The sequence below is a fragment of the Phoca vitulina genome, unplaced genomic scaffold (assembly GCF_004348235.1).
Source record: "Phoca vitulina isolate PV1807 unplaced genomic scaffold, GSC_HSeal_1.0 scaffold22, whole genome shotgun sequence".
In the NCBI taxonomy this organism is placed as follows: Eukaryota; Metazoa; Chordata; class Mammalia; order Carnivora; family Phocidae; genus Phoca; species Phoca vitulina.
In genome coordinates, this window is record NW_022589725.1 from 40069237 (window position 1) to 40095695 (window position 26459).

General features: G+C 39.4%; 2 protein-coding genes across 3 annotated transcripts in view; one reads left to right on the plus strand and one right to left on the minus strand.

Annotated features, from left to right (window-relative positions):
• MFSD9 (major facilitator superfamily domain containing 9) overlaps positions 1–5725 on the minus strand; it is a 16628-nt gene extending 10903 nt beyond the window's left edge. For both annotated transcript variants that reach the window (XM_032419810.1, XM_032419809.1), the window contains exons 1-2: positions 5596–5725; positions 1277–1364 (exon numbers count right to left, since the gene is read on the minus strand). In XM_032419810.1, coding sequence (XP_032275701.1) covers positions 1277–1364; positions 5596–5700 — 193 coding nt within the window. In that variant the 5' untranslated portion in view covers positions 5701–5725. The remainder of the gene's footprint in view (positions 1–1276; positions 1365–5595) is intronic.
• Positions 5726–5877: 152 nt separating this feature from the next.
• TMEM182 (transmembrane protein 182) overlaps positions 5878–26459 on the plus strand; it is a 92452-nt gene continuing 71870 nt past the window's right edge. Inside the window, exon 1 of the mRNA XM_032420046.1 lies at positions 5878–5976. Coding sequence (XP_032275937.1) covers positions 5974–5976 — 3 coding nt within the window. The 5' untranslated portion in view covers positions 5878–5973. The remainder of the gene's footprint in view (positions 5977–26459) is intronic.

Sequence of the window (26459 nt, forward strand, 5' to 3'; positions counted from 1 at the left end):
AAAAAAAAAAAAAAAAAAAAAAAAAAAAAAAAAAAAAAAAACCTTCAAAATAAAAATGAAGGAAGCAGAAGAGAGACTAAGGCAAGGGCCGCCTAAGGCAAGGGTCTCTGAGAGAGGCTTCTCCCGCTCTTGAGGATGCGTACCCCTGACTGAGAAGACCGAATAGAGAGTACTCGGGGAGTAGAAATCCAAATCCTACAAAAATTCTACTCAGTCTGAAAACTTTTGTATCATCTTATATCCCTCTAACATTCCAGTTTTATAAAATGCTTTAGTTTTATAAAGAACTGACAAAGTTTTACAGAGTGCTTTTACCTCCATTGTATCAAATAACGTGTCCCTTCTGCTCTTCACAGAAACCTTCATGCTGCTGTGTGGGCCAGTATAATTCTACTTTCCAAGGGAAATACAAATCATGGCATGGAGGACTTACCAAATATTGTGTCCACCACTGTCCCAGAACATTTGCTTATCCAGCTTGTGAATAGTCAAAGGCTATTAGTCTTTCAACAATTTCTTGTTAATTAGCACAGTCCTAAGCCCTGCTATGTCTTGTCTCTTTGGTAAATCAGTGACTTTGAGATGGAGGTTCTATGCTGCACAGGTAGAAAAAGCCTACAACTCCCTAAGATGTGCTTGTGGTGGTGCAGGAAGCTTGTGACCAATTTGCCAAGGCGCACCCTAGATCCCTTGCTGCGTGACTTGATTCCTGTAGATTATGTTTCTCCGGTTCCTGCAGGCAGGGGTCTGTACCTACCCTTTAACACATGCAGCCAGCTCCTTGGAGAGGCTCAGTAAGTAACTGTGATGTCACTGGTGGTGAGGGGAAGGGAATGAGGCTAAACCTCAAAACCTCTCTGACCACAGGTAGTCTAGGAAAAGATGAATTACATTCCCTCCAGGGTAACATTTTTTTTTTTTTTTAAGATTTTATTTATTTATTTGACAGAGAGAGACACAGCGAGAGAGGGAACACAAGCAGGGGGAGCGGGAGAGGGAGAAGCAGGCTTCCCGCCGAGCAGGGATCCCGAAGTGGGGCTCGATCCCAGGACCCTGGGATCATGACATGAGCCGAAGGCAGACGCTTTACGACTGAGCCACCCAGGTGCCCACAGGGTAACATTTTTAAGTATTTTTAAGTATTCTAAAAATTCCTTTTATCCCACTTTCAATTTACCTTTGGATAATATTTAGCTATAAGACTGATTTGTTTTTAGGTTTAGTCCAGAGGATTGAAAATTCAGTGCTCTGAAAATGTATGATATTAATCACTCACCTACTATTCCAGCAACTGTTGGACTTGCTCCAAGAGACTTGACATGAAGGCTCAATAAAGGGACAACCATGCTGACACCAAACAAATCCTAAACAACAAAACATTGATTAACTCAAATTAGAAACTGACGCTTAGGCATTCTTAAAGTGGTAATCCTAATAACAAACTGATTAAAAAAATAAAACCAGTATCTAAATTTTGAGCCACCAAGAAATCATAATTGTATTCTACAGTATGCTATGCCCATCAGGTTCAAATTATCAAAGAATCAAAATACAATGTGTTATAACAGTTGCTCCCTGTAAATGCCTGATCACCATGACCCGGAATCATTTCAACCTTAGCTTCTTTGTGATTGATCCTTAATACTCAAGGAGGATGTGCTATAGAAGTTATTCAAATAAAAAACTAAAAAAATGTTTGTGTGTGATGAAGTGGGAAAGGAGGCAGGGAGAATGCATATTTCTTGGCAAAGCTGCACTTGCTTCATATATGAATTTCCTCCTAGAATTAGGGAAGGTGACTAATCTGTGGCTTATAGCCTTAAAAATAATATTTGAAAAGAAAGTCTCAGCAAAGCAAGGAGAGAGAAGGATGGGGTAGTGGGGAAAGACAGTGTTCTGCAGCTAAGTCAATGAAAGTGCATGGGATTTGGGGTTAGACAGACAGTTCTAAGTTCCAGCTCTGTTTCTTACTAAGCATGTGTGCTTGGAAAATTATTTAATGTCACCAAGCATCAGTGCTGTCATCTGTAAAAAATGGGGATAATAACACCTGTCTGGTAGACATATGATGTACATTAAGAGATGTAATGGTTGAGAAAGGTCTAACACACAACAGCAGTTCAAACATATTTTCTCTTTTCTTCTGTCCTGGGGATAAGTACTGATCCTTTTCGCTAGGTATTCTGAGTTAACAGAAAGACTGTTAATTTTTCTTTTAAGTTTTGTTCTCATTCCTACTTCACTTGGATACTTTCAACAACTGGTTTAGAGGAAGGAAACCACATTGCACACACACGGTTTTCTTTATATTCAGCTGGAATTCCTTTTCTTATAATCCTGGTTAAATAGAAAGAAATGCACGAAAAATATTTTTTCTTTGGGCCCACAATTAATCTTTTGCTTATCCCTTATCCTGGTGCCTGTGTATTCACCTAATTTTAGAAACATGAACCTCTAAATGCACTTTTCAGTGGCCCTTTTCCATGGTTACATCTTTAGATGGCCATATATTTACTATCTAGTGTTCTTAAATAGCTCATAAATTTATACTACCAGAACTACAGTTTATTATTTTGATTTTAAGACTACTTAAAATTTCTTTTGGGTCTAAGCCAATGTCTTTTGGGCTTTGCTGTCAGCTTTGTTTCATCAGCCTGCTGATGTATGATATCACTTAAAAGACCCCAAATACATCAGTTACCTATTGAATTTTCTGAATCTTTCAGAAAAGGAAACTCAATTGTCCAAAAATATTTTTGTTCCAAAAAATTCCCAGTACCACTTGTCATTTAACATTCAAATAAAGAATGGGAGAGAAATAATTAAGTAGGCTGAGATTTATGGCAGGCAATAAGAAAACAGACTCATAAGTAATAACTGATGATCAGTATTATTTTAACGCTTTGTGAGCCTAAAAAATATTATCTATTTCCAAAATTGTCTTTCAGGAAGTTGTGCACTAAAATTGTCTTCCCCTTTACTAGAAAAGGCAACTCCTCTCTTCCTGTGAATCCATTTCTTCAAAACCACTGGCTTTGAATGCACTCTGAATGTGACAACTGGTCATGTGCTTATAACTGTTTATAAGGAAATCAGGCAAGAGGGGACCATTTAAACCTTTCGTGGAACATCTACATCTCTCAACAAAAATTGGTGAATACACTAACACGTTTCAAGATCTTTTTCAGGGTAGGAACCTAAATATTTCTTGATTAGCAAATTGCCTCAGTAAGAATGAATAAGAGACCTGACTACAGCTGATGAAATAAAATACGAATCTCACTGTGTATCTGGAGGAAAGAGGGGATTGAAATCACAGATCTTAGCACCATCTTACAATGCTAACCAAAAGTGGCCTAGAGGGCCATCTTCATCTTCCTTCTTAAACAAATTAAAACCTGGAAGCCCAGATGAGAACTAAAAACAGAACACTTTGGCAAATGACTTCTTTAATCCTGTTCCCTTCCTCTCTTATTATTCTGAAACCATTTCCCCAAAAGTCTTAGAGGTCTTTACATCTCTAAATATATTAAAAGTAATAACTAAGTTATGTATAATATTCCTTGGATGTTACCTAACAAAGAGCCTTTAGATCTTCAAGGATATCCAAAGCTGCACGTATTTTAATTGCTTACAACATTTTCCATTAAAAAAAATCCCTACTCTCTTTTAACTTTTGGGAAATCTTACATTTTCCCCTGAACATATTAGAGACCTAATGACTCTCTTGAACAAATTATTAAAATTTTACATCAGGCTTGCTAAATTAGACTCACTGTGTGAACAGCGCGTAGACAACAGAAAAGCTCTGAATATTCAAATCTGTACTGGAAGGCCAACTATAATGTATGATCTGTGAATTCATTTAGAACATTCAAACTATTTTGAATTTTAGGTCATGTTGGTTTCTCCGATCTCCCGATCCGGACTTTCCAGGTGAGGGCCCAAATTCTTTTCATCTGGCAGGACCAGATATGAGTACTGTCTGAGGGAGGGCAGCAATAGCCTAGAGGCAGTCCCCAGCTCCGACCAGAGGGTGGATGGCAGCCAACTCCCTTCCGAAATGTCAAGGGCCACTCACCATCAATAGTTTTGAATTGGGGGTGGCTGAAATGGAAGGTGGAAGAGGTATCTGCACCCTGAGGCTGATCTAAGATTAAGGAATGCCAGGCTCTGAACAGAAAGCATGAGCCTGGGGGCAGGATAGGTAGGTTAAAGGCAGGCAGAGATTCTGTGTGAAGCGCAGCCCTCCTGAGTGCCTCATGGTGTTGTGTTTACAGCGATTTGGAAAATGCTTTCATCATTCTCTTAACTATTAAGTCAACATTAAACCTTTACAGACTGATGAACACCTTGCATTGTGGAGGGGAATAGGGAGGCTGCCTCCCTACTCCTCTCCTAGCTAAGCATGGCTCGGTATCCAAACTCTAGTGAGGATAACATACTGGGGAGTAGTGGTCTTAACCTGTATCTGGGCAGAAAACAGTAATTCCTCTTTGCCAGGACCTAGTGCCTTTGGGGACTATTCAAAGCCTCCGAAGGCCGTCTTCGCCCAGTGACACTTAGCCTGACCAGTTCCTTTTGTCCTCAAATACAGTCTCAGTCTCAGCAAAGAAGAAATCCTGTATGTCCTTGTCCTTTCTCTCCTCGCCTGGACCAGCTCACAACCAGGGCAACTAAACCAGGTCTAGACTTGGAAGGAGAGGAGTGAGGCGTTGGATCTAGGGTTCCTGCAGACAATGGCCCATGAACTACCAACACAAGCTTTCTGGTAAGATTTTAAGTTGTTCCTGGCAGCGACTGTGTATTACAGGGACTGGAGCTCTACAGCCCCGACCACATAAAAGGTTTTCAGAAATTCTATGAATAATAAATGGATGGAGGTATGGATGACTTCCCCTATCATACACTCATCTTTCTAAGCTTTCCATTCTACGTGGGAAATTCATAATAATTGTCCTCATTAAACCAGGACACACATACACATCATGAAAAAACCAAACCTGCCTTGTCCAATAAACAGTTTGTTGAAAGGCAGATGTGTATAATTCACTGTGGTTTGCATTTTTAAACATTCCAGTCTACCAGGAACCTTAATGAAAATGTGCCTAATTCTGCCCAAGTGGGGTCATCAACAGTGACTTCCCCGACCCGGCCTGGCACAAAGGCCTGTGTACTCCTACCACACCTACAGATGTCAGAACAGCTGGGCTTTCCCAAACTTGCCCAGGAGCCCTGCTGTCCACCCTGCGTGCTCTGTACCTTTCACAGCATCTAACACCTGGGGTCACCCCTGAGCCCGGCTTAATCACACTAAAGGCTGGTGCTGGGGGCGCCTTAAACGGCAGGAGTAGAGGAGCTGCGGATTGGGCCCGCGAGGTTGCGCAATAAAGCAAATGTGGCCTGGTGCAGAGTGGAAGGGGTTTGGCGGCAAAAAGAAGCTTGAAAGGTAAGAAGGCACCACCAGGCAGATCGCAGGTTCCCAGCCCTGAGTGAGCCTTACGACCACCCAGTCTTCAAAAGAAAAAAAGCCACCCCTAATCGGGTTCCAGGTCCGAGGCGTAGTCGCCCTTCGCCCCCAGCCCCAGCACTCACCAAGAAGCCCACCAGGTAAAGACAGAGCAGGAAGCGACGGGCTCCGACGGCACCGGGGCCGCGAGCCCGCACCTCAGCCCCGGTCCCCGAATCCTGCCTTAGCATCGGGGTCGCCCAGACCGGCCCCCCCGCCGAGGCCAGGCCGCGGCGACCCCCCGACTCCATGCGGCCGGGTAGGGGGGCGCGGCTACCCGCACCCGCTGCCGGGACCGCCCCCGCGCGCTAGCCCCGCCCCGAGCGGAAGCGAGCGGCGTGCGCCTGCGCACAGGGGAGCGCAGCCGGGCTGCGGGGGCGGTGGCTGTGCGTGGACGTGGCTGGTTCCAGGCGGGGAGGAGACAGCGCGCGCCAGCGGTGTGTGAGAGACGCGCCGGTTTTGTGATGGTAATGATAATGCTCTACATTTCCTTGGAGGGAAGACTGTCTCTGGTATTGGAAGGCGGGAGGGAACTGTGCTGAGCTTCGCCATACAATATGGGGCCGCCTGAGGGGGCAGCCAGCCCCACCTGGGAGATCCACAGATTTAGGCTGTAGTTGGCTCTGAGTGACCTGGAGTAGGTGCCTATGGCCCCTTCAAACTTCAGTCTGTCTGTTGGAAAAGTAGGCAGAAATAAGGTAGACTAACGTAAGAGAGCTGTGAGAATCCTGCAAATGCTTCCTGAGCCCGAGGGGAGGTTACAGTTTCCTGGGGTAATAATAATAAGCCCACAGTAAATAAACATGGTAAGTTAAATAATAAACATGCAGTACACAAGAGAAGAAGAACACGATAAATAAAATAATATGGTGACAAATGGTAGAAGAAAAGCACGGTCTCCAGGTGGAGACTGGGGGGGGAGGCTGGTGTCCTTTGGTAGCTTGGAAGAGGTGACGTGTAGGCTGAAAAGATTGAGGAAATATATGTGGCTGTAACTTTCTGAACAAACTGAGCGATCAGAGAGATAGGCAGGAGGCAGGATCATGCAGGAGTGCAATGAAAGGAAGTAAGCAGTGCATGACACCAGATGGTGTGTATCAATCACTTAGCCCAGTGACTGACACATGGTAAGTACTTAAATATTACCTATGGTTACTAGCCCCTCTTTTATTCAGGAACTTATTTCAGCACTTACTCCTTTCTTGCTCTGGTATAAAGAGTCTGAGATTTTCAAGAAAATCTCAGTTGTGCGGGTTGCTAAATTTGATCTTGCAGAGTTTGTCATGTGAAAGTTAGGGTACTGTTTAGGAAAGAATGAGATACTGAAATTTAGAATGGAGATGTGTGTTTGGAGCCAGATGAAACTGACAATCTTGAACCCCCCAAGTCACTCTGGGCCTCCTTTGCCACTAGAAGTAGTGTGTCCTCTTGTATCTGAGAAAACTAGCTTTCCTGTGCTTAAAGTTTTTGTGATTAACCCATCTGGGATAGGTGCCTTGAAGAGGAATGCTCATATTCAAGACCCATCAAAACCACTCACTGTGTTCACTAGATAAATAGCTAGGGTAAAATCTCAGCATGTCCCAGGGGGCAGGTAGATACTATGACCTCTGAGGAAATTGTTTACACACCATAAGAATGAAAGACTCTGCTAATATATAATCAGCATACCTTGGAAATGTATGGGGTAGAGAATTTAAGTGTGTCAGATTAAGGAGGGAAAAATATAACACTAGATTAGGCAGAGTTCACTGATAAAGGTGCACTTACTAGAGATTCCAGATGTAATGTGTTAGCGTGGAGAGCTAGAGGTGACTCTCATAGTTTACTTGGTTGGTTGACTGAAACAGAGGTCACCTACGTTTAATAATCTTGGGATGCCAGACGTTTTCTGCATAATATGAAAAAGGGGATCCAAAGCTTGGGGAGATAAGAATGTTAGAGTGGACTTACGATGTATGACCTGCATGCCTAACCCCCAAATATATTCCATCAAAAGGCCCAGAAGGCACTACATTAATAAGGCATTGAGGACTATGTTAGTGGGAGAAACTCTTAGATTCTTGAAAAGGTTTGTGATTGCTCTCTTTTTAGGCTAGGTGTAGCTATGGGTGATATTGCTTTTGAGGTGAGCTCCCTGGTTTAAATGGAGGTAATAAGATTCCAGATTATTAGAGGCCAGATGGCAGCACTTTGACATCAAAGACAAGGTGGGTGCATTTGCTGTAAAAGGTAGCATGTATCAGTAATCAGAATGCTTAGGCTTTCAGGGATCTTTGACTCTGGATAATTGACCATAATATCCCTAGGAATAAAATAGTCTATTAGAGTGTTGCTTGAGCTATATAACAGAAAAAAAAACTCTAGATTGGGTACCCAAAATCCTGACTTGACTTGACTTGTCACAGGAGAATCAAAGCATCTCACCCAGTACTAGACATAAATCAATTCACAAACAGAGCCTCTTGACTTAAGGGGAGTCTAGGTAACCTTAGAAGGAATCTTGAAGCATTCACATGAGTATATACCCTAAGTCTTCCTCCCCACTTTCCCCTACGGAGCCTACAGCCATTACTAGATTGGGCATTATGAAAAAGGAAATACCCAGATCGTTGGAGAATTACTAGACACTGGCTCTAGAGTGACACTAATCATTAGGGGCTCAAAATGCCACTGTGCCCCACCAGTAAAAATGGAGCTATACTAGTAATTCTCAAGACCATGTCTTAGAGTCAGTGATTTGCTAGGAGAACTCAGAAGACTCAGCATATAGTCATAGCTAAGATTTATTACAGGATTTTACAAAGCAAAATCAGCAAAGTGACTTGCATAAGATGAAGTCTAAAGAAAACAGGTATAAGCTTCCAAGAGTCCTATTCCAGTGGAGTCACACAAGACATAATTAATTCTTCCAGGTGTGAGTTGTGACACGTGAAATGTTGTCTACCAGGGGAAATTGTCAGAGACTCAGTGCCCGTCTATCATGTAACTACCCTAAGCTTCTGTGCTGAAAAGAGTTAACATAGCAGGCCTATTATCCTTTAAAAAAGTCTGCTTAAAATGTTTTTGCTTGGGACAGCTACATGCAAAGGAATGAAACAGGACCACTTTCTTACACTATACACAAAAATAAACTCAACATAGATTAAAGATCTAAGTGTGAGAGATGAAACTATAAAATACCTATAAGAAAACATAGGCAATAATTTCTTTGATATTGACCTTAGCAAGATTTTCTAGATATGTCTCCTTAGGCAGGGGACATATGCAGCCTACCACATTCACCTAGACATAATGTTGTATGTGCACATCATGAAATGGAAATCAGTATTGGGCTGTTCCAGAAATTACAAATTGCATGAGCAGGTGACTTGACTCAGGAGTCCTTCAATATTGACACCTGTTGCACCATCTCCTCCATCCCTCCATGGCCTCTTGGGAGTTCCTTACAACCAATTGACTGAGGAAGAAAAGTCTTGAGGCTAGTTTACAAATGATAGGCATGATATTCTGGTACCACCTCAAAGTAGACAGCTGTAGCACTACAGTACTACACAGGAGTGACTGAAGTAAAGTGGTGAAAGAAAATCTTAACATTGGTTGGCACTTCAAGTGGCACTTTGGTCACTTTGCCTGGAGTGAGAGATGGCCAAAAATAAAATTCTCTATTTGTGGGCAATTTCTAATAGGCTAGATGGAATAGACTTGGGAGATAAATGACAAAGAATTCTAGAGAAGAGGTATATGGCTGGATGTCTAAAGGGGCACAGGATATAGAAGATATTTTTGTCCTGTGTGAATGCCCACCATTGGACGTCTACTGCAGAGGGCTTTTAATAATCAGGTGGACAATATTAGGTGCCCTTTAGATGTCCCCATCAACATCAGTGTTTCTTCAATGGGTCCATGAACAAAGTAGCAGTGGTTGCAGAGGTGAAGGCTATACATGAGCTCAAAAGCATGTCTTCACTCTTATTAATGATACTGCTTGATGCCTAATATATCAACAGCAGAGACCAACAGTTAGTTCCTGTTAATGCCACCATTCCCTGGGGGAGCAACCTGTTGGAAGGTTGAGTGTATTGGACCTCTACTATTATGGAAGGTGCAGAGATTCATCCTCAGTGGAATAAGGAAATATTCTGCATATATATTTGCCTTCTCTATTTATAATACACCTGACAATACCATCCCTGGACTCATGGAGTATTTATCTTCCACTATGGTATTTCACATAGTACTGCTTCTGGTCAATGTGTATTCATTTCACTGCAAAGGAAGTAAAGCAACAGGATCATCTTTATTGAATTAACTGATCTTACCACATTTCCCATCACCAAGAAGAGGTTGACCTAATTGAATGAGAAATAGCTTATTGAAGGCTCAGTTACAGTGCCAAATGGGAGACAATACCCTAAAAGAATGGAGTTCTGTCTTAAAGCATATGGTATATGCTTTGATTTAAAGACCATTATATGGTGCTATCTCCCCCATATCCAGAAGACATAGTTCAGGAATCAAATAGTGGAAGTGGTAGTAACTCCTCTCACTGTTATACCTAATAACTCACTTAGAATATTAATGCCATCTTGGCAAATTTGAGCTCTCCATTTTGAAATCTTTGATCCCAAGAGAGCTATGCTTCCACTGGGGGGGTGGAGGGTGGGCAATAACAAAGGTTCTGTTGAGTTAGAGGATGAAACCACCACCTGGCCATTTTGGCCTCCTTATGCCACTAAACCAGGAAGAAACAGGGGTTATTCTACTAGCTAGAGCAATTGATTGATTCTGACTATGAAGGAGAAATTGAGTTGTTGTTATACAATAGCATGAAGAAGGACTGTATGTGGAAAACTTACACAACGTACAAACAAAAAAAGGTAGAACTATTGCAGAATCAGACCATTTATTAATGAAGATTTGCATCATTCCATGAGGTAAGGAACTCTGATCAGCTGATATTTTAGCAGAGGGCAAGTGAAATAAGAGGTAGCAAAAGAAGAAAGCCATAGATATCATATCAACTATGACCTTGTGTGCAGTTACAGAAGTGAGGACTGTAGAAGCTCTGCATATTTTCTCTTTGTTATACATATATGATTACTTGTATATGTTAACCATTTTTTTCTGCCTTCTTCTTCCAAGTATAATATTATATATTATACATATATATGTGTAGTTGGAGGTTAACTTTGCAATTTAGTCTTTAGGTAATGTAATATTCAGCGTGGTGGTGGCTGAATTTGAAGAGTAATCAATATAGTCAGCAATAGGTACAATGATTATTGAGACTGATTCCTCCTGTTAGGTGGAAAATAGAGTTGTATGGAAATTGAAATGTGAATAGGAGGTATTTAGAAACTGAGTAGCCAGAGGATGGGCAAAGTTATTGATTGATTGATGTCAGTTCCAAATACACATATAATTGCCCTGCTATGTGATACTGGAGCAGAACCCTATCAAAATTTCTCCTTTACTAGCTGGTATAATGATAAACTTTTTTAATAGAAGGTGCTGAGGGGACACTTCATGAGGAAGGAGCTGCTCTTCCAGATGAATGTGCTTTTCTCTCTTCTTGCTCCTCTGGTGTGTGGCAGCCAGAAGAGTGTGAAATACCTAGTGGTGCTTAGCTCCCAGCAAGTTTCAGTGACACCCATGCGTGCAGCAAATTCCATTGGCATCCTAGCTAGTCTCCAAGTGAACCTCCCAGGTGCCCTAGCAAATAATTTCCTGGTCATTTCCACAGACACCCTGGCTGGTGGCTTTCCAGTGAGTTTCATCAGTGTTCCAGCTGAGTGCAAGATACAAAGACATCCAGATTTGATAGGAAGAAATAAAACTGTCTATATATTCATAGACCACATGGTCATCTATATAGGAAATCCTAAGGGATCTACAGGAAATCTACTAGAACCAAGAGTTTAATGAGGTTGCAAAATACAAGGTCATTGTACAAATAACAATTTTACTCATATAAAGAAAACCATTAAGAAAACTTTAAATATGAAATACGGATAAATTTGATTAAAAATGTGCAGAGAGATGATCCTCTTTGGACCTATTGAATTCCTATGCGTTTTAGTGGGCACACCAAGATGGTAAGCCTCTAACCATTATTTTATTTGTGTCATTTTCTCAGACCTGATTATATAGCTGGTAACCTTGAAAGGTGAGGTAATGTCCTTCCACTGCTCAAAGATAAAGCTTACTTTCTGCTTACAAACAAGCTCAGTGTTCATCAGTTGTGATTAAAAACCACTACCTGTACAGAATCAGAATCCATGTGGATCTGCTGCATCACTCCCATGGAACATGGAGGCAAGAGAAACTGGTGCAAACATGCTGATATTTATGCTGCTTGTCATGTTATGAGTAATAAAGTCTTTTGTCTCTGATACAGAGGTCTCATGTCTTCTGTTGGCATCTGTGAAACAGTGTAATAGGCTAATTAATTTTTAAATGGCATAAGATCAAATTAAACACCCAGCAAAGACCTGTACACTGATAGATATGAAAGAAGACCTAAATAAGTGAAGAGATATACCATGATCATGGACTGGAAGACTGAATATTAATATTATTCTCATTTGTCATTAGAATGACTACAGATGAAAAGACTATACAAAGTGTTGGTGATATATGGAATAATAATTCTAGTGGGAATGTGAAATGCCACATCCATTTTGGAAAAGATATTGGAAATGTCTTTAAAAAGTTAATCAGGTAAACATACACCTACCATATATACCTCAGCAATTACACTTTGAGATATTTACCCAATGTATATGAGAACATATATCCAAACAAGGTTGGTACATAGATGTCAATACAAGCTTTTTTTTTTTTTTCAATACAAGCTTTATTTGTAGTAGCCCCAGACTGGAAACAATCTATCCATCAGAAGGTGAATTGCTAAATAAATTGTGGTAAATCCATACAATGGAGTACTACTTAGCAATAAAGTCTATGAATTCATACTACAACATGGATGAATCTCAAAATAATTATGCTGACTGAAGAGACCAGATAAAAAATACATATGGGGCACCTGGATGGCTCAGTCGTTAATCGTCTGCCTTCGGCTCAGGTCATGATCCCAGGCTCCTGGGATTGAGCCCCACATCGGGCTCCCTGCTCAGCGGGAAGCCTGCTTCTCCCTCTCCCACTCCCCCTGCTTGTGTTCTCTCTCTCTCGCTGTGTCTCTCTCTGTCAAATAAATAAATAAAATCTTTAAAAAAATAAAAAATAAATACATATTATAGGATTCCATTTATGTAAAGATTTCACAGAACTCTGTTTTCAGCTCCAGTATGTAAAAATCTTGGAAGTTGCAACTTCCATTCTTACAGTAAGTAAAAAAGATGGAGAAACTGGAAACCAACAAATTTTAATAGATCTATCTGAAAATTGAGATTACAGGATAAGCCATTACCTGGAAATCTGGAGAGAGCCTAATACAGATAATTACTGTGAAAGTCACTTAATGGGAACAGAAATTGCTGGAACCGGTAACCAGGAGGAACACTTCCATGGTAATTTTAATGCATTGCTGGAGGCTGAGAGTGGACTGGTGTGAGAGTTAAGAATTCTTGGAGTCCAGTCTTAGGGACTCCCCATACTCTCATGGTATTTACCAACAGAAGCTTCACACCAGATTCTTACAGTGAAGATTTGAGAAAAGTAAACATTTAAAAATATACCCATGAGAAAATTAACAGTTTTGAGATAAGCCAAGGGCATTTTCTATGACAAAGGTTTACTCTCTAAGGGAAACTATCAGAGTCTTATCTGACCTGAAAAAAGACAAACAATTCAGCACCGTCTAACCTTTTTATTTCACACAAAAGGAGAAAAAAAAAAGGCTAAGGTATATTCTAAAAGTCACAATCCAAGGACTTCAAACCCACTAAAACACTGAGATTTAATCATGAGGTTATAGAATTTTCCCCCTTCCCTACAACTTGAGAAAATATCAACAGAGCTCCAGTATAGTAACAGTGCATTACAACTGAGAAAGATGTAAGACAATAGACCCTATTTAAGAAGGACTTTCTAAGGAAAGACAGCAGGGAAGAAAAAACAAGGGAACTGGAGGAAACTGAAGCCTCTGGAACCTACAGCTATAAAAATACTAAATGTAGCTTAACTCCTAGCAATATTAATATAAAACCTCACATTAAAAGCCTAATTACTTGAGTTTCTGTTCCCCAATACATACATGTCTGGCTTTCAACAAAAATTTTACAACACGGTAAAAGGCAAGAATGAACAGGCTGAAGAGATAAGCATCAGAACCAGACTCAGATATAACATAGGTCTTGTAATTATAAAAGGATTTAAAGTAACTATAATACGTTAAGGGCTCTTATGGAAAGTAGACAACATGCAAGAACAGAGAGACAATGCAAGCAGGGATGAAAACTCTAAGAAGGAATCAAAAGGAAATGATAGAAATCAAGAACATTGTAATAGAAATGAAGATTGCCTTTGATGTGCTTATCAGTAAACTGGACTCAGCCCAGGAAAGAATCATTGAGTTTGAAGATAGGTCAGAAGAAAATTCCCAAAGTGAAAAGCAAAGATAAACTATAATGAATTTTAAAAAAAATATCAGAATATTGAAGACCTGTGGACAATTTCCAAAAGTATGTGATAATGCGTAATTGAAATACCAGAAGGAAGAAAGATAATTATTATTTGAAGTAACAATGGCCTAGAATTTCCCAAAATTAATGACAGAAACCATACTTTAGGAAGCTCAGAGAATACCAAGCAGGATAAATACCAAAAACCCTACATGAACTGTATATTCAAAATGCAGAAAACCAAAGAACATCGCCAATATTCAACTGGATCTAATTGACATTTACTTCATCTAGCATCAGCAGAATAGCCATTCATCTCAAGTTCACATTGACATTCACCAAGAGCGGCCACATTCTGGGCCTTAAAATAGACCTTAACAAATTTAGGAAAATAGAAAAAGAATGCATAATGGAAAAAATAGAAATTGATAACAGAAAATTATCAGATTTTCAACACCCTTGAAGATTAAGAACACACACTGAAATAGCACATGGCTCAAAGAGGAAGTCTTACAAGAAATTTAAAAAATATTTTTGGGGCACCTGGGTGGCTCAGGCAGTTAAGCAGTCCAACTCTTGATTTTGGCTCAGGTCATGATCTCAGGGTCCTGGGATCGACTGAGCCTGGCAATGGGCTCCCCACTCATCCGGGAGTCTGCTCGAAGATTCTCCCTCTTCCCCTACCCTTCCCCTGCTCGCGGTCTCTCTCTCTCTCAAATAAATTTAAAAAAATATTTTCAACTAAATGAAAATGAAAATGCAACTTAATCAGAATTGTGAAATGCAACAACTGGCATTCGGAGGGAAATTTATTACACTGAATGCACATATCAGAAAGAAGAAAGATGTAAAATCAGTAATCTAAGCCTACGTTTTAGGAAACTAAAGGAAGAAAATTTTAATTTCTTTCTTTGGGACCAAGTTTTCTAATACATATCACATTCCTTCTTCCCAAAGAACTTCCTTTAACATTTCTTATAGAGTAGATCTGCTGATGGTGAATTCTCTTCTTTTTATTGTATGACTAGGCTTGATTTTCCTTGACTTTAAAGGGTATAGAATTCTGGAATGGCATATGGGTTTTACTCTTTCCAGCACTTAAAAGATTTCACTCCATTGTTTTCATCCAGCATGTTTTCTAATAAAAAGTCTTGCTGTAACTCTTATTCCTCTGTGGGTAATTTGACTTCTTTTCCCTGGCTGCCTTTCAGATTTTTATCTTTGTCTTTAGTTTTCAGCAGTTTGCATATGATAGACCTACTTTTTTTCCTTCCTATTTTGGTATTAATATTACTCAATATCTCTGAGTTTCTTCGATCTGTTTGGTATATCTCTAATTTAGGAAAATTCTCAGCCATTATTTCTTCAAGTATTTCTTCCTCATTTTCTGTCTTCTGCGGGGACTCCAGTGGTACATACATTACACCATTTATTATTGCCCATCAGATTTTGAATGATGTGTTCTGTTTATTTTTTTTTCCTCTTTTTTCTTTTTGCATTTCAGCTTGGGTAATCTCTGTTGATCTATCTTCAAGTTCACTGATTCTTTCCTTGGCTTTGTTTAGTTTGCTGGTGAATTTGATAAAGGCATTCTTCGTCTCTTACTGTGTTTTGATGTCTAGAATTTGCATTTGATTCTTTCTTATATTTTACATATCTCTGCTCAAGATACGTGTCAAATCTTAAATGTTGTCTTCCTTTTCCATTATGTTCTTTAACATTTATCATAGTTATTTTAAAAGATTTTATTTATTTATTTGACAGAGAGATAGAAAGCACAAGTAGGCAGAATGGCAGGCAGAGGGGGAGGGAGAAGCAGGCTCTCTGCTGAGCAGGGAGCCCGGTGCGGGGCTCAATCCCAGGACTCCGGGATCATGACCTGAGCCAAAGGTGGCCACTTAACCTACTGAGCCACCCAGGTGCCCCATCACAGTTATTTTAACTCCATATTATGATAGTTTCAATACTTGGGTCATGTCTGGGCTTGGTTGTGATGATTGTTTTGTCTCTTTAGACTGTGCTTTTCTCTCTTTTTTTTCAACTGAGCCAGCCAGGCACCCCTCTTTTTTTAAAACAACATTATTGAGGTGTGATTTACATATTATACCATTCACCTATTTAACATGTACAATTCAAGAGCTTTTAGAATACTCATGGGGTTGTGCAGCCATCACCACAATCAATTTTAGAATATTTTATTCACTCCAAAAAGATAACCTATACATCTTAGATATCACCTGGCAAACCCCCAAACCTCCTAAACCCTAGGAAGCCAGTAATCTCCTTTCTGTCTCTATGTATTTGCCTATTCTGGACATTTCATAGTAAATGGAATTATACGGTATGTTTTCCTTTGTGACCAGCTTCTATTGCCATATTAATTTCAAGGTTCATCCTATTGTAGCATGGACGCCAATAACATTCATTGTGTGGATATACCATATTTTATTTATCCATTCATTCATTGGTTAATAGACATTTGGGTTATTTCCAATTTGGGGATATTGTGGATATAATACTGCTATGAACATTTGTGTACAAATTTTTGTGTAGATATATTTTTCCATTTTTCTTTTTTTTAAGATTTTATTTATTTGAGAGAGAGAGATAGTGAGAGAGAGAGCATGAGCTGGGGGGAGAGGGAGAAGCAGGCTCCCTGCTGAGCAGGGAGCCCCATGTGGGGCTCAATCCCAAGACCCCGGGATCATGACCTGAGCTGAAGGCAGACGCTTAACCGACTGAGCCACCCAGGTGCCCCTGAATAGTTGTTAATGGGAATAGTAGAGACAGTGATGGGCCATACTCAGAAGGCTTAGGGGGAGAGAGACCATCAGAAAGCACATGGAAGATTTTTGCCAGCAGATCAGAAAGCCATCCACATGGAGAGCATAGAGGAGTTCCATTAATACCAGACGGTTTCTGGGGTGCCTGGTAGCTCAGTTGGTTAAGCGTCTGCCTTCAGCTCAGGTCATGGTCCCGGGGTCTTGGGATCGAGCCCCGCATGAGCAGGGAGCCTGCTTCTCCTCCCTCTGCCATTCCCCCTGCTTGTGCCCTCTGGCTCTCTCTGTCTCTCTGTCAAATAAATAAAATCTTAAAAAAAAGTGCTGGTGCTAACTATGTTTAAACATTGGAAGACCTGTCAAACTTTTCAAAAGCAGCTATATGATTTTATATTCCCACCAGCAGTGGATGTGGGTTCTAGTTTCTCCACATCCTCATCAACACTTATTATCCAATGGTAGTTGTGTGGATTTACATTTGCTGATGGCTAATACTATTGAGTATCTTTTTATGTGCTTGTTTGCCATTTGCAATGCATATCTTCTTCGGAGAAAGGTCTGTTCAGATACTTTGCCCATTTTTAAATTGAGTTGTCTTTTTGTTACTGAATTATAAAAGTTCTTTATATATTCTAGATGCAAATCTCTAATCAGGTATGTGGATTACTAATATCTCTCCCATTCTGCAGGTTATCTTTTCACTTTCTGACAGTGTGCTTTGATGAACAATAGTTTTAACTTTGAGGATGTCCAGTCTATTTTTTCTCTTGTTGCTTGTGCATTTGTTGTGATATCTAAAAATACATTGCCTAATCCATAGTCATGAATATTTATGCCCATGTTTTTTTCTAAAAATTTTATAGTTTAGCTCTTAAATTTTGGTCTTTGATCGAATTAAATTTTTGTATATTTTGTGAGAAGCAGGGGGAGGGAGTGGGCCATGGCTTAAATGTCAAGGATTCCTGCTGTTTTTATCAATTTTTTAGTAGACTTTTTGGCTAAATGTTTCTACATTTGGTGTATGCCTTTAGGACAATTTCCTTAGACTTTAAATGGTTGGGTGTTTTAAATAGCTTTTACCAGTTATGCTTGTGTTATTAGGGAATGTGTCCATGAAGCTCTGCAAGCGCCATTCTTGAAGTAGAACTCAGGCTCTGTTTTTTTCTTGCTTTTCACATGTTCTGTAATATTTTGTTGAAAACTTGGCATATTCTATAGGACACTAGTTAGTGAGATAAATATAAATATATATGTACATTTTGCTTATATACTTAGAGGTGAGCATAACTTCCCTCCTGCTGATCCTTCAGCATGAGGGTGTGTGTGTTAATCTAGTAAGGAGTTGGACTGAGCTTGCAATTTGTTGTTGCCCAGTTACCCTCAGTGATTACCCTGATGGTTATTCTCAGTGCACCATAGGCTTGATGTTTCTAGAGTGCAGGGGTTCTCAAGAGAGAGATTTTTATGAGTAGATTTTATTTTTCAGATTTGTTTTAGGTTCACAGAAAAAAATAAGTGGAAAGCTCAGAGTTCCTATATATCCCCTGCCTCCATACATGCACAGCTTTCCTGATTATCAATATCCTGTGCCATAGTGGTATATTTGTTATAATCAGCGAACTTAAATTGACCCATCACTGTCACACAAAGTCCATGGTTTCATTTTATGTTGTACAGTCAATGGGTTTGGACAAGTACCTAATGGCATGTATCCACCATCATAGTTTCGTACAGAATAACCTCACCAGTCTAACAATTCTCATACTGTGTGCTTATTCCTGCTTCTCTCTTGGGGAAAAGTTCCTTTCTTCCTTTCTTTTCCCCTCCCTTTCTTGCTTTTTTTAAAAAAACCTTTTGTCTTTGTCAGCTACAAAGGGTTTTCACCAGTGCCCTAACGTGACAATTTTGTTGCTCTTCTCCATGCAGATTAAGGCTTTTGTTCCAGAGGGGAGGCAGGGCAGTCGAGTTTGGCAGTGGCTAATTTTCTATGCACTCAGGCAATACTGAGACTGAGAGGATGGTCAAGATTCTCCCAAGTCTTTTTAAATATCTGGTAGGGTTTGTTGATGTGAATAAGTAGATGCAAATCCCTCTGTGTGTGGGACCTGTAGGATTTGTAGCATGCCACATTTGGCCTATAGCAATTCACAAGAAATTTTTAGTTGAATGTTCTTAGGAGCTTGTATGCCACTCAGCCTCATCCACAGTAGGTTAGCAAATACTTGGGTTCTTTTTCTTCCTATGGGCACTTGCTTTTCCCCAGAGATACAGATTGGTTGGTTATTTACCTTAGACCTCACTTCTCTCATGGGTTCAAGAAAAGTCATTCATGTGAAGTTTGTCTAACCTTTTGTTTGAGGAAATATGGATAGAATGTTCTTTCCAGTGTTCTACACTTCTAAGATGAAAATGGAAGTTATTTTATATTGCTATAATTCTTTAACAATTGATGTTGAACTGAAATCTGCATAGAGCATCTAACTCCTGGCTTTAGTTCTGTGTTCTGGGGTAGCACATTAGGGTCCCACCTAAGCTTATGACCTCATTTTATCTTAATTATCCCTTAATAGGCACTGTGTCCAAATATAGTCACACTGGGGGTTAGGGATTCAACATATGAATTTGGTGGGGGACACACAAATCAGCATAATAAGAAACCATGCCACAGAGAGATGCAGAGTTGCCTGTTTCTTTATTGATAAGATAGGGGAAATCATCGCACTTATTGTGGTGGGTTATTGTGAAGGGAGGGTGAATAAGCCCAAAGCATTTAGAATAGTGCCTAGAACAAAGTGAGCGCTATGTACTGCTGGGTGTTATTATTTTGTTACTGTTGTCATTTTTGTTATTTAGCTGTTGTGTTATTTGAGTATCCTAATAGGTCCTGACTTTCAAGTGCTTACTCCATACTGCGTATGTAATTAAATTAACAAAACTTAGAACCTAATAGACTTGGCTGAGGAAAACATGAAGAGAAGTCTGTGGAGCGCTCTAGGCAGTAACTACCAGCACGTTCAACAGTCCTACAGACAATGGCCTCTTTCTGGACAGCTTCTGACTGGATTTTCACACCAGTGCAACACCAACTATTTTCTCCTCTTGGAGACATGGTAGCATGAAGGTCACATGGATGTGTCTCCTGCCTTGCACTCTGACCTGTGGATTGGATTATCTCTCCTTTGGGGTACATAACCAGAACTGCCTTGTAGACACTGAGCCCATTTGAGCCTCTTGCTTTGGAAAAGTCATCTGAGGTGGGAATTAAAAGTCCATCTTCATCTTTAGTGATAAAAAAGACCCAGTGGCAAAGGTATGTAAGGAAAAGGTAACACACCCCAGAGCCAAGAGTAAAAATGTCTTTCTTTATGTTAAAATTCAGGTCATAGAACACAAGATTCATGGAAAGCACTTTCACAACCAAGGGACAGGAGAAGGGAATGTTTTCATTCATAGGTTTCTGGCACATGGAGTGTAGCATGTACCTTCAAGAGAGAATTACAACTGAGCAAAGGGGTGAGTGAATTAAATCAAAATAGCAAATCTTTAAGATGTGTATTTGTATAATAGATACCTTCTGCTAAGTTACATCAGTTTGAGTTCTAGTTTTATGTATCAAAAAATGTCCCATTTGGTCCCCAGTTTTGTTACTGAAATGTTTTACTGTGTTTTGATTGTAATTGAGGGCAGATTTTTTTTTTTAACAAATTCTAAGTTTTTTACCTCTCTCAGGAGTTGATGCACTTAAGTTCACTAATTGAGTTCTTTATGGGATTTAATCTGGAGCTAGATAGTGAACTCTTTTTCAAAGTAAAGGATATTAATGTAATAAAACTCCCTTTGTGTGAGTTACTTGTGTAAATAGCTCTCAATTTAATGGAGTATAAACTGCCTAAATTAATGAGGTGAATGAGCCAGTGGATCTTACTGCAGTGTGAGCTATTCATAAGGGCCTTGATACTTTGGTGGTGTCATCTTAGTTGCTGCTCAGCATTAAATACTGTGAAAATAGCAAATCTTTGCACTACAGTATTTGTGTTATATAAAAATCCTGACAACTGACCGTAGTGTGCCATAGTATGCAAATTTTACTTGTGGCCAGCAGATGGCAGTGTTCAACCCAATTCAGTTCAACTCCCTAAGATTGCTTATTTGGTCAGCTAAATTTTTCCTGCGCACCTACCTCAAGAGCTGGTAGGTGTTAGGGATGTGGCAGTAAACAAAAACAGAACCACTAATCACCCGCATAGAGTTTATTTGTTGTTCCATACTACTTGTAAGATGAGAAGGCCTTTAAATAATCTCTTAAAACTTCAGGATGTGGTCCTGTTGTCATATTGGTGGATGGGGGAAGTAGTGGGGAGGAACACACACGAGAACCAAGAACCAGCACAAAAAACAAAATTTAAAAAGGTTAGTAGAGGGGTGCCTAGCTGGCTTAGTCCATTAAGCATCCAACTCTTAAATTCTGCTCAGGTCGTGATCTCAGCATCCTGAGGTTGAGCCCCATGTCAGGCTCCGCGCTGCTTAAGATTCTCTCTCTCCCTCTATCCTTCACCCACTGCGCTCTCTCTGTCTCTTTCTACCCCCCCAAAAAAGTCAGTTGAGTCACAGAGATAGATGACAGTGTTTCATTGGCAGTAAAAATCTGTTTCAATAATGGTCATAGGGAAGCAACTGATATTTAGGGTCATCACGCAGTCTATTGTCTTATGTTTAGGACTGTGGGATCAGAGTCCCTCACCTGTAACCCCAGGCCAGATGTGTTTAGAAGTCAGAATTTGGGGGATTTTGGAAAAGCAATATATTGTATATTACCTAACACCCCCAATGTAACCTGGGGAAACCCTGTAATCAAATACATTCATACTTAGGCAATAAAATACATGAAAGTTCATACTATAATTTATATACATCCCTATGCCAATTAGGTCTGTTTTGCCAATAGGTTTTTATTTTCAGAGATTTTGGAATGGCAGGTAACTATTGTGGATCTATAATATATTATATATGACAAAAAAGAATCCAACCCAAAAATCTCCAAGAAACCATTCCAGTTTTCTGGAAAATGGATTCTCAGTCTCTAGAAGCTTGTGAGAGTTTAATTTCTATACAAGCATACCTTGTTTTATTGCAGGACACTTTATTGTGTTTCACAGATACTGTATTTTTTGTTTTTGTTTTTGTTTTTTTACAAATTGGCGCTTTGTGGCAGCCCTACATTGAGCAAATTTGTTGGTGCAATTTTTCCAAGAGTATTTGTTTACTCTTGTCTTTGTGTCAGATTTTGGTAATTCTCACAATATTTTGAAGTTTTTCATTATTATTATACTTGAATTGCTGTAGTCTTATGATAAAACTTTGATGGATGAGGAGTTGCTTCTTATGAATGAGCAAAGAAAGTGGTTTTTTGAGATGGAATCTACTCCTGGTGAAGATGCTGTGAAGATTGTTGAAATGACAGCAAAGGATTTAGAATATGACATAAACTTAGTTGATAAAGCAACAGACTCAGTTGGAGAAGATGGACTCCAATTTTGAAAGAAGTTCTACAGTGGGTAAAATACTATCAAACGGCATCACTTGCTACAGAGAAATCATTTGTGAGAGGAAGAATCAATTCATTTTCCAAACTTCATTGTTATCTTATTTTAAGAAATTGCCTTTAGCAAACACCACCCTGATCAGTCTGCAGCTATCAGCATGGAGGCAAGACCCTCCAACCACTAAAAAGATAACCACTCACTGAAAGCTCAGATAATGATTCATATTTTTTAATTAAGATATATGCATTGCATTTTTAGACATGGTGCTCTTGCACGCTTACAAGACTACAGTATAGTGTAAAAGAGAAGCACTCTCAGTGCTGTGCAAATATAAGCTCATAACTTTTATATGCATTGGGAAACCGAAAAGTTCATTTGGCTCGCTTTATTGTGATATTTGTTTGCTTCATTGCTGTGCTCTGGAACTAAACTTACAGTATCTCTGACATATGTCTGTGTTTGTTTACAAATTTGTTCAGTATTGTTAGGTCCTGGGTATTGTCATTCTTGAATCTTTTTAAACTTAAGTGAATCAGAATTAATTTCATTTTGAGAATGTTTAATTTAATTAGATATTTTGAGATAATTAAGACTATTACAATATCAGGATTGGAAATTATGACCTTGGAAAAATGAGTGTTTTGCTCATTATCACTCATAAATTAAACATGACTTGGGATTTCTGCTAAGTTTCAGTGTATTTACCAATTAAAAAACACAGTTAACTAAAAAAAAAAAGACACTGTATCAAAATAATCAAAGCCTTCCATGGTTTATGGTCATCAAGCCTTTGGTTGTCAAGTTTTATTTAACTTGTAGAAAACATGAAGGAAATTTACCACAGTATCTTGGTGGTAATGTGGTGCTAATGATCTTCATATACTCTAGGTTTTAGAAGATTGATTTTTAAGTTTTTTAATTAAAAAAAATAAAAATATTTTTGTCACAATTTCTCTGACAAAAGACTCTAAAAGGGAAGTTATTTCCAGGAAATAAGGAGGACCTCCAAATGAAATTATGATAGTACAAATGATCAGGATGAGAGGAAAATGGCAGGGATGACCAAAGAGTTCATAGAGCTTTCAGAATGGAACAACAAAACCAGACCAGCTTTCTTAGCTGGGTGCATTGTGCCTTCTAATATCTGATTTCAGAAAGTGTCCATGTTTGTTTGCTTCATTGTTAAGTCTTTATGTTGTTCTCAAAAGTACTTGAGGCAGCTTACATAAACATATATAAAATAACAGGTTAAACAAGTATGTGTTGGAGAGAAAATCAGGGTCACACAGGAAGAAAACTAAGGAAGGAAGGGAGGGGAAGGGGTGGGAAGCTGGGACATCACCTTTGTACATTTTGCCTCTGAGCCTTCCAGGTACCCAGGTTAGATGAAAAGCAGTCTTAGTGCCATGAGAATATAAGCTCATTGAAGTTAGAGAGCACGGTTGATTCACTGTTACCATTCTGGGACACAACAATATGTATTAGAACAGGCATGTGGTAAATATGTATTAAATGAATAAAGATTTATAGTGTTTATAAGATTAAAAATAATATTGGTCTGTGGAAACACAACTTCTTTTAGCATTCAGAAATTTCCTCCTGGTCTTCATGAGAAGACACTGTAGATGCAGGGACCAACATTCTTGGTAACATTTTGAAGAATAATGGGGCAAGTTTAATGTGGAGCTTTCATTTATTTGTTTATATATTATTAATTTGTTTATCGAGCATACATTTCTTGATCCAAGTTTTCCCAAGACACAGGGATTCAAAAAGTGTCTATAGAAGAGCAAGAGTGTAATTAAACAAATATGGGAAAGTGTTATAGGTTGTATAATATAGTCTCCTTGGGGAGTGCTGCTGGTACTCAACACTTAGAAGAACATGTAGCACATGGTAGTGACTTGGTATCTATTTGTTGAGTGGATTAAGGAAGAGTTCATCAGACAGATGGAGGAGAAGAGCCTTCTAATCAGAAGGGGGCAAAATAGGAAAGGATTGGGGGAAATGCTGCTGGTGGCCTAGGAAGGAGGATGATATGTGTGGATGTGGGGAGCACTGGGGGCACTTGGTGTGAGGTTAGTCTGTTGAAATAAACCTGAGTCCTATCTGGAATGCTAGCACAGGGAATTTTATTTAATATTATGATTGTTAATTTTTTCATCAAAAACTGATCTTCAGCTAAAGGCAAGGTAGAAGAGAAACCTAATATGTGTGATGCACCAACTCATTTGACACACGTCTTTTTTTTTTTTTTTTTTTTAAGATTTTATTTATTTATTTTAGGGAAAGCAAGAGAGCACAAGTAAGGGGAGTGGCAGAGGGAGAGGGAGAAGCAGGCTCCCCGCTGGGAAGGGAGCCCAATGTGGGGCTCCATCCCAGGACCTTGGGATCATGACCTGAGCCACCCAGGCACCCTGACACACATCCTCTTACCTAACACCCCCATTATCCTCTCAAGTATTGTTCTTATTTTCCATATAAGAAACTGAAGTTCAGAGATTTGAATGATTTGCCCAAGATCACTGTCTATGAAAGAAAATTCTTACTCTTCTTAATTCAGTGAAATCTTCATTCTAAAAATGGGGGAGAACTTGGGGAAGGGAGCTGGTACCTGCAGATCCTGTCCTTGTGCCCAGGTTCATTGTATTCTGGAGGACCAGTCTCAAGTCTGCACTCAGCCACCTTGCCTCCTCATTTAGTCTTGGGGACACAGAGAACAATTGAAAGTTGTAACAAAGCTATGGGGTAATGTTTAGGGTATAAACATAAAACCCATTAATTATTGTGAATTGCCTTTGGCAGTGAGACCCCATGCAGATTTCTCTTGGCTTACCTCTGGCCGTCTTCATGTGAGCAATAGCACCTTTAATTCCTACCATCAAGAAGACTTTTAGATGCTAAGATCCCTGCCCAAGAGAGTGAATGCCCACAGAGAAAGTGGTTGTTTCATATTTTGTCTACTGAAGATTGACTTGTATTCAAGTTATTTAATATGCTTAGGTTTGTGTCTGCCACATGGTAGATGCTCATGAATATCAGCTTTATTATTCACCTCAGTTCATATTTTTGATAATTAAGCTCTCTCAGGGGATCGAACCTGAAACACCATACTTATGCTTGTGGCCTTGCAGATTCAGTGTGATAATCATATCAACATAAAAATAGATTCAATACTCACATAAAGGATAGGCAATGAAGTTGTTTTATTATAGGATTCTTATGAGTTAGGGTTGGTGCATGAGTGTGTCTCTCCTCATCTCCTGGCCTTTCACTAGAAAGGAGTGTGAAGGGAAAAAGACCTTCTGCCGAAATCCGTAGAGATGATGAGAACCCAGCAGCTTTTTAGCCATCTTCCTGGTGCATGGGTAATTGTTCAGGCTGCCGAGAGAACCCGAGGAAGAGATGCTGAATAGCTGTTAGAAATATTTTAGGAATCATGCAAAATTAGAGGAGTTGCAAATGACAGGCAAATGGTCTGATTTTCTAAAGAAGAGAGACACATTTTGACCCCTGGATGGTAAGTTCCATTTCATTTCTCAGAGTCTGATGGAAATTCTCAAAAAGGTGGTTTGTGAGCATCTGCAGAGGAAGCACACACCCCCCTAAAATCCATTCTTCCAAGTTTCACAAAGAACAGGCCATGCCAGACAGGGCCATTTCTTCTGGGATGGATTGCCAGTTGGATAGCTCAGAAGGTCATGTATTTGCATGTCAGCCAAGAGTCCTAATACAAATTGATTTTTATTTTATTTTAGTGCTTGTTTTGTGTCAGGCACTGTGACAAGCACTGGGGATAATGGAGCTAAAGAAGTTCAGTTTCATGATGTCAGAAGTACTCTGTGATATCAAATAGATGTGTACAAATGAATGGTGGAAATAATTAGTTTGGTTACTAATAATTGATTTAATAAACACACATTTTATAATGATGCTTATACATTTTTGGATAAACCATAAATGCTAAGAAAATGTTATTTATTGATGGACCTAGTCCAGAAAGGTGATTATTTTGTGTGTGACAAAGACCAAAATTGAGATG